At 39.7% G+C, this 14,503-nt stretch overlaps 1 protein-coding gene across 1 annotated transcript in view; it reads left to right on the top strand.

Annotated features, from left to right (window-relative positions):
* The first annotated feature begins 1,886 nt into the window (after positions 1–1,886).
* ext1c (exostoses (multiple) 1c) overlaps positions 1,887–14,503 on the top strand; it is a 74,225-nt gene continuing 61,608 nt past the window's right edge. Inside the window, exons 1-2 of the mRNA XM_086062983.1 lie at positions 1,887–2,102; positions 12,265–13,668. Of these exons, the coding sequence (XP_085919109.1) occupies positions 12,716–13,668 (953 nt within the window). The 5' untranslated portion in view covers positions 1,887–2,102; positions 12,265–12,715. The remainder of the gene's footprint in view (positions 2,103–12,264; positions 13,669–14,503) is intronic.

Below are 14,503 nucleotides of genomic sequence, written 5' to 3'. Positions count from 1 at the left end.
ATCTTCTATATGTGAGTGTGGATGATCATCTTCTATATGTGAGTGTGGATGATCGCTTATCTTTATGTGCTCTGCAGTTAACTGGCGACCAGTTCGACTTAGGGAAAGGTTCCAGCTGACCCTTGACCTTAGAAAGGCCAAACAGTATAGAAAATAGAAAATTGATTAATATATGTTTTTATCATCATTTATATCATGTTACGAGAGGCCTCTCTGAGACAAATTATGTAAAAAAAAAAAAAAGTGTTATAAATGAAATGATGACATGGTCTCTCAAACAGATACTTGATCTAGCAAAATGGTAAAGGCAGTGAAATTAAATGATGCCATTTAATAATAGACATATCATTAAAATGATATGAAATATTCATATGTGCTTCAAAGTGAGAAGGAAGATGGTCAAAGGCCAAGTCATCTATCATGGAATCTTGAGAATGTAGCAACACAATATTGCATCATTCTCCTGGAGAAATTAGCATTCAAATATATATATATATATTGTTGGAAAACAATGTAATATTTGAAAGTAGATGTTCTTTAAGACTTACCAATCAGGAGATGTACTTCCTCATCTGGCACTAAAAAGGGAGGGCCTAAAATGCAAATATTATGTTCTGTTTGCTGCTTATTTAGTCACATGCATACCTAATATTGTGTTAATTTATTGTGTATGGTGTGTGTTATCTAAAACATAGACAAAGAAGGCGATTTTGAACATTCCCTCCTGTAAATATATTGATTACACACAAAAAAAAGTACAATTTATACAAAGTGTTTACTCGTGTACTTATGAAAGCTAATTATGTTTTCCTTCCAGCGTTACTCCCATTCTTTAAGCTCAATGAACTGTTCTTCCTGAGTTTGATGACATTTGTGTGATAGACAGATCATTTTAATAATAGTACACATTTACAGTAAAACCAACATATTGTATTAAAAGTTGTTTTAGGTGCCTGTTCCAAAAATTAATGTGTTCGTGTGTATGAATGGGTGAATGAGAGGCTTACCTAAAAGCACTTTATGAAGATCAGTGCATCTACCCGACTACCTGCATTAAAGAGGTAGCACTGCCACATCTAACATGGCGGCCCCGCTGACGTATCACGGGATCCAATTTTAATGAACTCTTTGTGTGAGGCTTTTCGTGTTGAAAAATAAATAAAATAAAATCTGTCAAGGGGCACTAATCGCCAGTTAGTCTCCACCTTTCCGGTGTAATCCCAAATAAAACGACTCGAAAGCAAAGGGAAAGTGTGAATATAAAATGCAGGTTACAACTCTGAAACGCATGGGGGCGCTAGATTCTTAGAAATGCCACGGTAAAAATGTTGGTTCATCAATGTAATTATTAGCACCTGTCTATATAACAGTCTCCCCCCCAAAACAACTTTTTTTGAAATTTACACATTTTACAAAAATAGCAGTACTTACAGCCAAACGTAACGTACCGCAATGAATGAACAAAAAATTGATCTACAGCATAAGCAAAACAACAAAATCTTTTCATTTTGACCCAACCCATTTTTTTAGGGTTGCACAGTAGCGATTAAGTGCAGTTGCTGCAAATTAAAACTAAATTAAAAAAATAAAAAATAAATACAAATAAAACTGTCTTAATCATGTTAACCGAATATCTCTGTGTTTGCTAAAGAATACATTTGAAATTATTTGATTGCTTTATTTATTTATAAAGCTTTTGACACCCCAGTGCATCTCTTAGTACTTGATATGTTCGTGCACAGTCTTACTACTGTTTTAACAGGCATTAAGCTGCATAAACAGGTTTCTCTATAACAATTCGCTCCTCGTGTGTAACTGGGTCACAGAAGCCACAGCACCGGGTCGCATCCAGAGGTGTACTGTAGTGTTTTTCTATACCGTACAGTCAAGACGTCGGAGGAGCGTCTGGACCAATCAGCGGCGGCCGGGGGGCGTGTCGCGAATGGCTACCGTAGTGGATGTGGAAAATGGATCATTTAAAGCTCATCTTCTCCATTCATATCCCGACGAAGGGAGCCGCGTTCGTCTGCTGAATTTAGTATCAAATGTTGGGACGTGGCGTGAAAAGGAAAATGACCCACTAGAGCTCAGTTGGCTACCCGGTAAGAGCCGTGTGCGCTGGAGGAAGTGGGATCTCGTGTGTGATTTGTGCTGCTCGTGTATTGATGTTTGGATGTTGTATTGATAAGCACCTGGATATAATTGTTCTGTTAACATTATACATGTCAAGTTTTTCAGCGTTAGTCTCATTGGTTGTCTTCTCCGATTTAAGCTCGTTTCCATACCTATTGTCAGCTCACTGCAATGGGCATAATACATTTATTTCCAAAAGTGTATTCTCCAACCTATCAGCTATCAAAACAATGTATTGTTTGCAGCAGCATCTCGAAATATAACAATGCACTCATCCAGTTTTCTCTCTCACCTTGCCCTCTATTTTTATTCATGCATGTAACTGGTGGAGATGTGTGCTCCAAGATGCTCTAATGGGAGAGGTGGATGTGGGAGCTATGGGAGCATGTAGCCTATGCTTGCAAAGTGCAAGCATTTCGTCTGGAGTCATATATTGTTGACGTGATGCAGCCAGGTTCTGTGGAGGTTGGCGCTGTCGTCCGACATGGACCTGCTACTGCCACCTGATCTCAAGTAGAATGTCACATGTTTAGTGATGTTTGGAGTAGCTGTCTAATAAACAAGGCACTAAATTGGACTGATCTGTCCAATGTCCTCAATGTCAAAATATTGTGCCCTCATGTTGAATGGCAACCGGTCCCGAGTGTCGTCTGCATGCTCCCACAGACCCGGAATAGGATATGCGATATAGAAAAAGGATGGACTATATTCTTGAGCACCAAACATAGTGGAAAATATGTGACTTATGTACATGACTTGTAAGTAGGACTGCAGCCAACAATAATTTGAATAATCGATGAATCCATCGATGATTTGGATGAATCAATTTCGATAAATCATTTCCGAAACAGGACATTTCTTCAAATTATTATTTCACATAAAACATTTTTTTTTATTGGGATTCAGCTACAGGTTTGGTCAGTAACGTGTCAGAAAATAGGCCAACATTTTGGATATTCTTTTTTAAAGTAAAAGCAGATGTTTATAAATGTCTCATTTTATTAAACGCAAAGACAATCAGTTTGTTTTCATTGAAGACTATTGAAAATCTGAGAATACTTACTGTCGAGAGGCTGAAATTCTGAGGATTTGAATAATTTGTAATTTAACAAGGTCTCTCGTCTAAATAGATGATTAATAAACATTATCCATTGATCCATTTCATATACTTCTCATCCTATTTAAAGAGATACTTGACTCATTGAGCCATTTTCAGCAGTAAAAAGTTCATATTTTGTCCAGAATAAAATTTGATAACTACATGATTTTTTGTATACAACTAATACTTTTAAAAACTAAAGGAAGTGCTACTAGGAAGTTGGTAACGACCAATCATGGCTCAGTTTGCTGACCAAACCCAGAAAACAGGTGCACCATGATTGGTCGTTACTTCCTCAGCACAGGTGATGTCATCTTCAGTCAACAGCAAGTAGAAAACAATGTTTTTAAAGGTATTAATTGTACAAGAAAATTAATGAAGTTATCAAATTCCTTTTGGACAAAATACTAACTTTTTACTGCTGAAAATGGCTCAATGAGGCAACTATTCCTTTAAGGTTTGCCTGGAGGTGGAGCCTAAAGGCAGTAGGGCGGCCATTTTGCCATCTGCTATCAACTGAAAATGACATCACTGTTACTCAGGTCACAACCAATCACAGCTCAGCTTGTGAACATCTCATGGCCAAACTCAGAAAACAGTTGAGCCGTGATTGGTTACCTGAGCCCTGAGAAACTGTGATGTCACCTGAGAAGTGGCAAAATGGCCGCCCTCTGAGATAGATAAAAACAGGTGTATTTTGTTGCTTAACTCACAAACACAATATTAATCAGAATAACGTGTTTAAACAAGTGGGGCTGCATTTAACATATTATTGTACATACGTTTTTAATTTTGACAAATATTAATGTAATTAATTCAATATTTAATTTAAAATGTATTACCAGTAGTCTGCATTGGATACACTGGAATGGTGAAGGCGCCAAATGTTACAGCATGGTTGTCTACATGCCTATCTAGTTGACAAGCATATTTATTTCTCAAGCATGCTTTCTAGTAGTGTTGAATTGCACTACAGCATACTGAGAGGGGTATCTAATATTTTGCCTGTCCTTGTAGTTATTATAATAATACAGTAATATGATACAGCTCTCAGTATGGTTTTCTTTGTAAGGGCAGAATGATGATACTTTCTTGGGGATAGTTTTTCTATTCGGTCTCATTAAATTATGTGCGTGTACATGATTTTGTGCCTGGTGAGTATATGGACTCTATAATTCTACATCGTTTTATGAGAACTGTAGATTTTAAAGTTTCTCATTATCTTGAAGGTAGTATATTAAAGAAAAGAGCATAAAATACCTGCTTTTCATTTTGTTTAAATCCCAAAGTAACGTCATTATATTTGGAATTGAATTACCACTCACTTGTTGTGTGTTTTTGATGAAAAAAGACTTTCCTGGAATAAAGTGTTGTCATTATCTCGGATTCTGTGGAAGGGCTCTCATGGGAAGGCGGATCCTGACAGCCTGCCGTGAACAGATTCCCTCTGATTGATGAGTTGTCTCTTTGGATACGACAGCTCTTCATCTTAATGGGAGTTTTACGTCCATATGATGTTTTGTAACACCCTCCTCCCTTGTGGAAAAAAGAGGTTTGGATCTTGTCCGAGTGTTCTTAAGCCCCTGCGTGATTTTGATGCTTGTGTTTTAAGGTTATGTACAGTTAACTCATTCACTCCCAGACATTTTCACATTTTTCGTCTGTTTTACTGGATTTTGACTGATTTTGCAAAGCCCACAGAATATTCTGTTCTTTTGCTATAAAAACATGCTACCTACCAGAAGAAATAAATATTTGTATTTGTTTCTGTTTTGCAGCAATCAGCATTAGAATATAACTAAGTTTCATTATTCACAAACCTGTTGAAAACACTGCCAAAAAAAGTTTGTTGCAACATGGCCCTGGCTGATCTCTTATACTCTGATGCCACCTGCTGGCCGTTTTTTGTAATAACTACCATTGCTTTAAGCAACCTCTTCTTGCCAGAAGCTGTATCAAAGCTGTCTGTATGCTCTAGCATAAAACAAAAAACAAAAAAACGTATATAAATAAATTTTTGGGAATGAATGACAAAGATAAAAAAAACATACTTATTATGGGTGTGAATTGCCTAGTATCTGGCGATTTGATCCCTATCACGATTCATAGGTCACGATTCAATTCGATACGATTAATCCCGATATGGATCTATAAATTGATTATTGCGATAAAAAAAAAATCACATTTAGAAAATACTAATCAGTACACTTGTACATGTACACAGTAAGATTTTTATGAACATTTATTTATTCATCTGAAACTTCAGGTTTATAACTGTGAGCCACTGTAATTAACAAACAATCAGTTTCTTGTTTAAACAGCATTGAAATAAAATATTAAGGCTTAATTTTCCATTAATATAACATTCTTCCATGCTTAACGTGTAAACCTTAACCCTAAGTAAGACGTATTGTTGAATATTTCCATAAAAAAATTGATGATTAAATATCGATTCGGTCGCATATCGAATCGATCCGAGAATTGCACGTTGTAATCTTGCGGTATATTGCCGAATTGATTTTTTTTAAAAACCCTAAAACTTATACATTTTTGGGTTGGAATGAGTTAAGGTGGAAAGTGAAGGCTTTAAAGATACCATAATCCATGCGTCTCTGACTCTTATCATAAAATAAAATATTCTGTATCATTTGTATTGTTTTGTCACGTCATGTTTAATTTAATTTTCCAGCCATTTTTGTGAACATCTCATTCGGTCGCTTTATATTTTCTTTTAATCACCGGGTCTTGACTCTGCCAATGTCGAGGTCTGATTGTTTTTAGGTCGATCTAATTAAGGTTGCGTGTCACGGCTGCACAGATGAGATGAGCTGCATGTTTGATGAACTCCGCTTCGAGCTGTTTGTGTTTATTGACAAGTGTGTCTTTTCTAGAATTTTATATTCGGTGTAAGCTTTGAGCTGATAAATCCTGGTTGTCTGCGATACAACCCTCTGCTGAGATGTTTTGTTTTTGTTTTTCCAGCCGACAGTTTCATTGAGGTGGCGGAGACATCCTCCAGATTGTTTCTGCCCATCTATGTTGTGTTAATTAGCCCTTGTGGCGTTGAAGTGTAGCATATAGTTGAGTAATTCATCAACCTCAGCTTGTAATTAGGATGAGCACATTTGGGAGAGCAGTTTCGCAGCTTGACATAAACATTAGATGAACTTTTCAGGGCAGCCTAAACCGACGAGACCCATGTCAAGTTTTGCTGCAGCATCAATGCTTTTGATCTTACTTGTGACATATTCTATGCAGCATTTACATAGGCTACCAATTTGGGCATCTCTGCAATTACTCGGCTCAGTCCAGTTACCCTCTGGTTCCCTGCACTACTGTCACAACTGAGGCCTTTAATCATAGCGTTTAATTTTAGCCGGGCCTCGCCGCAAGATTTGTGTTTTTCCTCAGTACACCTCATTTCGCTGAAGTAATGTGTCGGCATATCCCAGCCAGTCAAAACACAGTGCCAGATGTGTGATTGAATCGAGTTTGGACACACGCAAAGCCAAGGCAAAGTTACCTAAACGCTTGCTGCTATTTAACAATGGTATGAGTCATGCTGTTCTTAGGTATAACCACCCAAGATTTAGGCTTCCATCACTAAGATGGAGTGTCTGAGGCAGGGGTGTCAAACGTGTTTTCAACACGGGTTATACTGGTCAAACTACATAAATGTATAATCACTTGGAGTATAACAGTAGAATCACAGTTACTTTGGTTGTAAGGTCAATGTTGAGTTCACATTGGGATAAAGAAGAAAATGCCAAGCAATTAGTTTTTCTTTTGTGTAAAGAGGAACAGATTTAATCTTAACCTTTTTTTTTTTTTAAAGAAAATTAACCTGTGCATTTGTACTATTATTTAGGTACTATTATTTCTAATATCCTTTAGTAATCTAGTGACAGTTTTTTTTTTAAAGTTAGACAGACTTGTATTTGTATACAGACTCTCCCTTGCCCAATGTTCTGTGTTGGAAACCTAGTAGTGGCCCAATCGTCAAAAGGAATAATGGAGGCAAGCTTTCGTGACCAAGGAAATAACCTTGAGCTTGACGCTGGTTGAAGGGGGTAGTTAAACGACATGAATATCTATCTATCTATCTATCTATCTATCTATCTATCTATCTATCTATCTATCTATCTATCTATCTATCTATCTATCTATCTATCTATCTATCTATCTATCTATCTGTCTATCTGTCTGTCTGTCTGTCTGTCTGTCTGTCTGTCTAGCTAGTGTAGCTAGCTACTCTATCTAGCTAGTGTAGCTAGCTACTCTATCTAGCTAGTGTAGCTAGCTACTCTATCTATCTGAGTCAGACTATGTAGCTTTCTAGCTACCTGTAGTGTAGTTAATCTCTTTAGCCATCTAGTTATCTCACCTTTTCTCTATTATCTCAAAGAACAATTTGGTTCTTATCCCAGCTATCATTGGCTTTGGCGGAGGTCTTTGTTAGTCTGTACAGCACCTGCAGAAACCATATGAACACAGAATAAGATGCATCGGCCGAATCACAATTGGAAAAAAGTAGCCCTGAAGGTTGAGATAAAAAGGAACGATTGGATCCATCCTCCACCTGTGAAATATTCATCATGTACTGCATTGTGACTATTTTTCACCCATGTCACATGAAGACAAGGACAATTTATTACAGTGTCATTTAGGATCGCATATTACATATGAATAATTTTAATGGCTTCTTGGGATTCACTATGCGATAAAATGTACAATTCCTGCCCAACGTTCACCTCACCTTGAACCCCTGCTTTTCACCTTGACGCCTTCACACAATTTATTGAGCCTTGTGGCTTGTCCTCCAGTGCTTGTCGCCACCATAATAGTCCGTGATTGATGTGTGACCCACAGACCTCTGCCGCTACTTAGAGCCAGGTACTTGTGGGCATCCATAAGTGCATCTGCCCTTGCTAATTTGTAGCTCCAAGGAACTCACACTGAGGCGTTTTCACTTCATTGCTGCTTTTTTTTTTTTTAAGAAGCACACACTTTTTGCTTTTTTAGTTCTATGATTGAGAATGTGTTTTTATATTGTTTTATGACAAACTGCAACGCAGTAGATCACCTGTTTATCTGCCATCAGGTTTTCTTTGTGGTAGTACATTAAATATTGACAACTATGTCACGGTTCCCCAACTGTTTACTGGTAGGGGAAAAAAACAGTTGAAAGTGAAATAAAACTTTGCGCTGTAATTTTTGGATGGCACTGTGGTGCATGCACGCACACACACACACACACACACACAAACAGAAATACACCACTTAAGAATGTATTTCCATACTAAATTGTGTGCTGAATTGAAAACTGCACCCACTTTAACTTCAAAGGAGCTAAACACTGTGTTTTGTTTGACTTGTTTATATGCTTTAAAAAATATGGAACAGCAGCAGCTGAAAATATATCAGAAATGACAGCTATGCCAAAGCCGTAACTGAGTTTGAAAGATCAGAGAATAGAGAGGGAGATGTTTTTGCGTTAAATATATTTGTATAATATATCTACCGGTACCACTCCTACTCATTGAATCTTTGAATGACTGAATAGTACGGTATATATCGCATTCACACGGCACACTTACGTTCTAAAATCTAAAGTCACATCTGGAAGCAAATCGTGGATAATCTAATCTAATCTTGACTTGAAATTTCTTAACATCTCTTTTTTGATTAAAAAAAAAACTCAAATGGATCCTACTGTTACCCGGCGTGTTCACAGCCGTTGGCAAGAGCTGCTTCGTTCATATCAGACAAAGTATTATTTATCCAAGTTGCTTGCATGATGTGGCCACCATTCCTTCTTGGCTGGAGTAATGAGGAATGTGAATGAGTGGTAGAGGACGTGGGCAGGTGAGTCCTGAAAGCTGCCTTTGTGTGGAAGCTGGCAGCGGGAACACTATCCTCTACTGTGAGACCCCAAAACACACGCACGCACGCACGCACGCACGCACACACACACACACACACACACACACACACACACACACACACACACACACACACACACACACACACACACACACACACACTGTACATATAGAGTACAGTGCATAGACAAAAAAATGTTAACCGTTGAGAATTTAACAGCAAAAAGTGAAGTGAATAGTTTTCCTTCTTTTCTCCCGTATTTTCATTTAAACTGCTAAATACCTTCCCCTCAACTCCACCTCCACTCTAATCTGTGCCACGGAACGTATTAGTTAATTTTATAGCACAAATGAGAAAGCCTTTAGTAAGTAAATTACATATTAAGAGATCATGACTTGCATGTTTAATAATTACCTGAACATGTGTTTAGTGTTTACGTTTGTATTTTTTTTTAATATTCCATTTATAATCCCATTTGCATGCTATAGAATATATGCTAAATAGGGCAGGTCCCATCCGTTCCGTTTTTCCGTTCCGTCTTCAATTCCGCTTATCCGGGGTCGGGTCGCGGGGGCAGCAGCTTTAGCAGGGAAGCCCAGACTTCCCTCTCCCTAGCCACTTCAGCCAGCTCCTCCGATGGGATCCCAAGGCGTTCCCAGGCCAGCCGTGAGACGTAGTCTCTCCAGCGTGTCCTGGGTCGTCCCCGGGGCCTCCTGCCGGTAGGACATGCCCGGAACACCTCCCCAGGGAGGCGCCCAGGAGGCATCCGAACCAGATGCCCCAGCCACCTCAACTGGTTCCTCTCAACGTGGAGGAGTAGCGGCTCGACGCTGAGTCCCTCCCGAATGACCGAGCTTCTCACCCTATCTCTAAGGGAGAGCCCGGCTACCCTGCGGAGGAAATATATATATATATATATACATATAAGACCAAACAGTTTCACAAAGAACCTGTCTTTGAGTGGAACTAAGTATCTACTGTATTTTTTTTTTTTTACTTCTTGATGGGGGGGGGGGGGGGGGGGGCAGGTCCCATCAAGAAGTAAAAAAAAAAAAATACAGTAGATACTTAGTTCCACTCAAAGACAGGTTCTTTGTGAAACTGTTTGGTCTTATATGTGGACACACAAACTCAATTTTGGAACATTGGTAACTCTTTGTAAAATTCAGTGTTATCTTTATGAAGGATGTGGAAAAACTCATTTTAAATATTCTGTAGCAGAAGTCAATATGGATGTTGCCCAACTTCTCTTAATAGTTGATTGCCAGTAGATTGTCAGCATTATCACCATGTTGTTCTTCAGTAGACCACAAATAAGTGGACTCTGAATTAACAATGCCTCTTCTGGTTGGAGCTTAATAGACTCCGGAGTACGTTGAATCAAATCCACACTACGAGTAGAACAGAAAAAGCACAAATTCCAACACACGATGGCCAGCAATCACGTACGAACAGGGATGTAGTCAAGCCCACCTTTATTAAGTCTGAGCCAAGTGCGAGTCACAAAGGTCCAAGTCCAACACCAAGTACAGATGAGATCAAAATACTGTATTTTCATGAAAAACAAAATTAAGCCAATTTCTTTATGAAACTTTCACCAATATATATACAAAAAATGTGAAGAGTTTGCCTCTTAAAGAAAGAATTATTAGCTGCTAATAATTCTGAGCTAATGATTAGCTTATATATTTTTGTGGTGCCTCAACAAGTGTTGAACAGTTTAACATGGTGTCCAAAATTGTCTTCATACATAAATGGCAGGTTGCTTCATGTTTTATTTTTTTTTAAGATTGTAACGCGTGGTGGCTGATCAACCATGGACGGCACAGCTGGATAGCAAAAAATTGGAGAGCAACAAAGGAACTGGAAGTCCACAGGCTTACTTAATTAAAAGGAAACAAAAAAAATAGTGGGCTTCTCGGCGCTACCACGTGTCACGATAAACATACACATCCACGGCGTCAAAACCCTTGATGGCCAAAACGAAAAAGTGCCGCATATGCACAACAAAAACAAGGAGGCGCCACCCTGTGGCGCGGTGACACACTGGGGATTGCTACGCCAGTTCTTGGTGGTTAGTTAAACCAAATTTTATAACCCTGTTGGTGGCTGACATGACGTGCTTTGGTACTTGCGATCAGGTTAACCAATCAGATGGTTTGCTGCCTGGTAGCCATTGTTACTGGGTGGCCAATGTTAATGCCTGTCTATTTTAATCACCTGAAAAACTTTAGGAATAAAAAGTTAGACTTGGTTAAATCAAAATATTTAGCGAGTCCAATGACCGAGTCTGAGACAAATCCGTGACAAAAAAACAAAACAAAAACGTGTTGAGTCCGGACATCCCAATTCCATCCAATTGTTTTGATTTTTTAAAGCAAATTTACTGAAAATGCACAAAACAGACATGCAACTTATGCCCGTTTCCATCTGTTCTTCTTTTGCGAATATTGAGAGGGGACTCCGCCGCTGTAAGTGGCGGTATATATCACAGAGACTGCGCCATGCGATGACATCGTATGCGTTTTCTTTTGTAATTCTTAATAAACCGTAGCATTTCTTTTCCATCTAAAATAGCATTAACATTCGCTTCCTTAGTTAATTCCAAAAATATTTCTGTTTCATCATCCCTCCCCCCAAACATACCTTATGTTATTGTCCGACATTGCTTTAGGACTACAAACGTACGTGTAATATCCGGTCAAAACGTGCTACGTGTATTCGGTCATGCCGTTTTCATTGGCAAAATTCGCATTTTCCTTTTTTAGATGCGCTTCAAAATCCACCCCCTCTAAGCTTTTTTTTTTTGTGCGAATTTTGGGCCCTTTTTCAAATTTCTAGCGTTTCCATTCATTTTTATTTTCGCATTTCTTGAAAATTCAAATAAAAATGAGTGGATGAATTGGAAACCCAACTTGTGAGGTGGATTGGTAAACCACAAATGACCATGGAGCTGGGGAGAATATTTTAACTCAAAACAAAAAAATGTGTCCAGGTAGACAGATTCTAAATGTCCTCCTGATTGGTCATTTGATTTCATTAAACACAATGTGAGTTTCTGTTACACAAATGAAAAGGTCTCTGTTTGGTTGAGGAGTGGCGACTTGCTGTGTACTGATCTGTATTCTTGTTTGTTTGCTTCTCCATAGGAGGGGCCTGCCGACAGCAGTTACGCCAGGCACCATGAGGCAGCAAGCTTGTCCGGAGAGAGTGAAGAAATCGCCCTTCATTCCTGTCGACCAGGCTGCGCCGACGAAGAAATGCACACAGCATCGGCGGGAGCAGCTCATTCCGCAATCGAGACGGCAGAACACCGGCATCTGAGAGTTGACAACAAATGGGAAAGACATTCACAGACTGACTGAGGGCAGACTAACTTGGAGTGTGTCATCCTAAATGGCAAAGTGGACTGGGCCACACTTGGAGGAGGCGGTGATGTCCTTGTTAACACATTGCCCTCCTTTAGAAGCTCCTTGTTAGAAGTCACCAGGCCGGTTCGTGCCCCTGTGAGGCTTCAAAGCTGAGGGGCAAAGGCGAAGGGAAAAAAAGGACAAGTGAGCGTCAGACCAGAGAGAAAAAAAAAGACTGCGACAGGCCCCCATGCAGGCGCGCAAGAAATATGTTCTGCTGGGCTTGTGTACGTTCTGCTGGCTGGTTCTCTTTTACTTCGGTAGAGGGGTCCAGCTACCTGTACGTCTGCTGCGGATGCTGACAGGCCAGCAGGGTGAGATAGTGCGACCTTGGCCCAACTGGACCGATCGGGCCTTCCTGCCCTGCTATGCTCACCTGCACGAGCTCCAGACAGACCCAGGGACGGCCGAGTCGCCCCGCCAGCGCCGACAAGCGTGGTCTGTTATTTACAAGGACAGCCACTGCCGCATGGAGACTTGCTTTGACTTTTCGCGGTGTCGGCGTAGAGGGAGAGAAGGGTTCAGGGTGTATGTTTATCCGTCTGAGAAAAATGACCATGTCTCTGAAAGCTACAAAAAGATCTTGACATCTATAGCCGAGTCACGATACTACACATCAGATCCGCGTGAAGCGTGTTTGTTTGTGCTTGGGATTGACACCCTGGACAGGGACCAGCTGTCAGGACAGTTTGTGCCTAGTGTGGATGAACGCATTCGGGGTTACCCTCTTTGGAATGACGGGCGCAATCACCTGATCTTCAACCTTTACTCAGGCACTTGGCCCAACTACACAGAGGACCTGGGTTTCAACATCGGCCAGGCCATTTTGGCCAGAGCTAGCCTAAACACAGAACATTTCAGGCCAGGTTTTGACATCTCCATCCCGCTCTTTTCAAAGGACCACCCGCAGAAGGGTGGTGAACGAGGCTGGTTAGTCAGGAACACTACCCCGCCACGGAGGAAGTACCTGCTGATGTTCAAAGGGAAGCGCTATCTGACAGGCATCGGCTCAGATACCCGAAACGCTCTACATCATATCCACAATGGGAAGGACATTGTGTCATTAACTACATGCCGCCACGGGAAGGACTGGGAAAAGCATAAAGATGCCCGTTGTGACCATGACAACCTGGAATATGAGAGGTAAGACGATTTGTCGTACATCTTTTTATGGCTGGGAAAAAAAGTCGACCTAGTCGACTTTAAAAAATAGGTTGATTTATTTTCTGCCTCGAAGCTCCACCTGAACCTGGTTTTGGTTTTATACACTTTTTTTTTTTTGCAGGCGCACGCAGTATTGCAATGGTAGCTGTGATATGATCTTTATTTATTCTGTTAGTGCATCATCTAGTGGCCAAATGGCAGGTGTTATTTGTCTGCTTACAAAAACGCTACTTAGTAGGCTACCTAGTTAGTGGGTTTAGACAATACAGCACATTGAGCTTCCCTAAAATCCTTACCCATGAATTATTGTTGAAGCCGTATCTGTAAGTGACTTTTAAGGCACTATTACATGTGTAATGTAGATATGATGTATGTATGAACTAAATGGTAGTTAGTTTGTTTACCTTAAGTGGTAATCGCTAGCGCGCTAATGCTAAACACGACTGCTAACCGTCATGGAATAATGTGTTGAAGCATCGTCTGTAAGTGACTTTTGACACATTATTACGTGTAATGTAGATATTATGATGTTTGTGTGAATTAAATGGTAGTTAGGTTTAGGGTTAAGGTTTGTTTACCTTAAGTGGTAATCACTAGTGTGCTAATGCTAATCACGATTGCTAAACGATTGTTGGTGTTTAATAATGCATATGTGTAGAAGATAATAAATGATAAGTACTTATATCCACTGAGTTCAATTTACATCTAACCTTAGTGGATTAAAAAAAATGTGGCGATTAGAAAATCGATTTTAAAAAGAGTTATTAGCAACAGCACTAAATCTTTTGTTTTATTTGTTTGTCTTCTGACTCAC

Source organism: Leptonotus elevatus, chromosome 19, assembly GCF_054856555.1.
Source record: "Leptonotus elevatus isolate MCC_2025b chromosome 19, RoL_Lele_1.0, whole genome shotgun sequence".
In the NCBI taxonomy this organism is placed as follows: Eukaryota; Metazoa; Chordata; class Actinopteri; order Syngnathiformes; family Syngnathidae; genus Leptonotus; species Leptonotus elevatus.
This window is presented reverse-complemented; position numbering and strand designations above follow the sequence as displayed.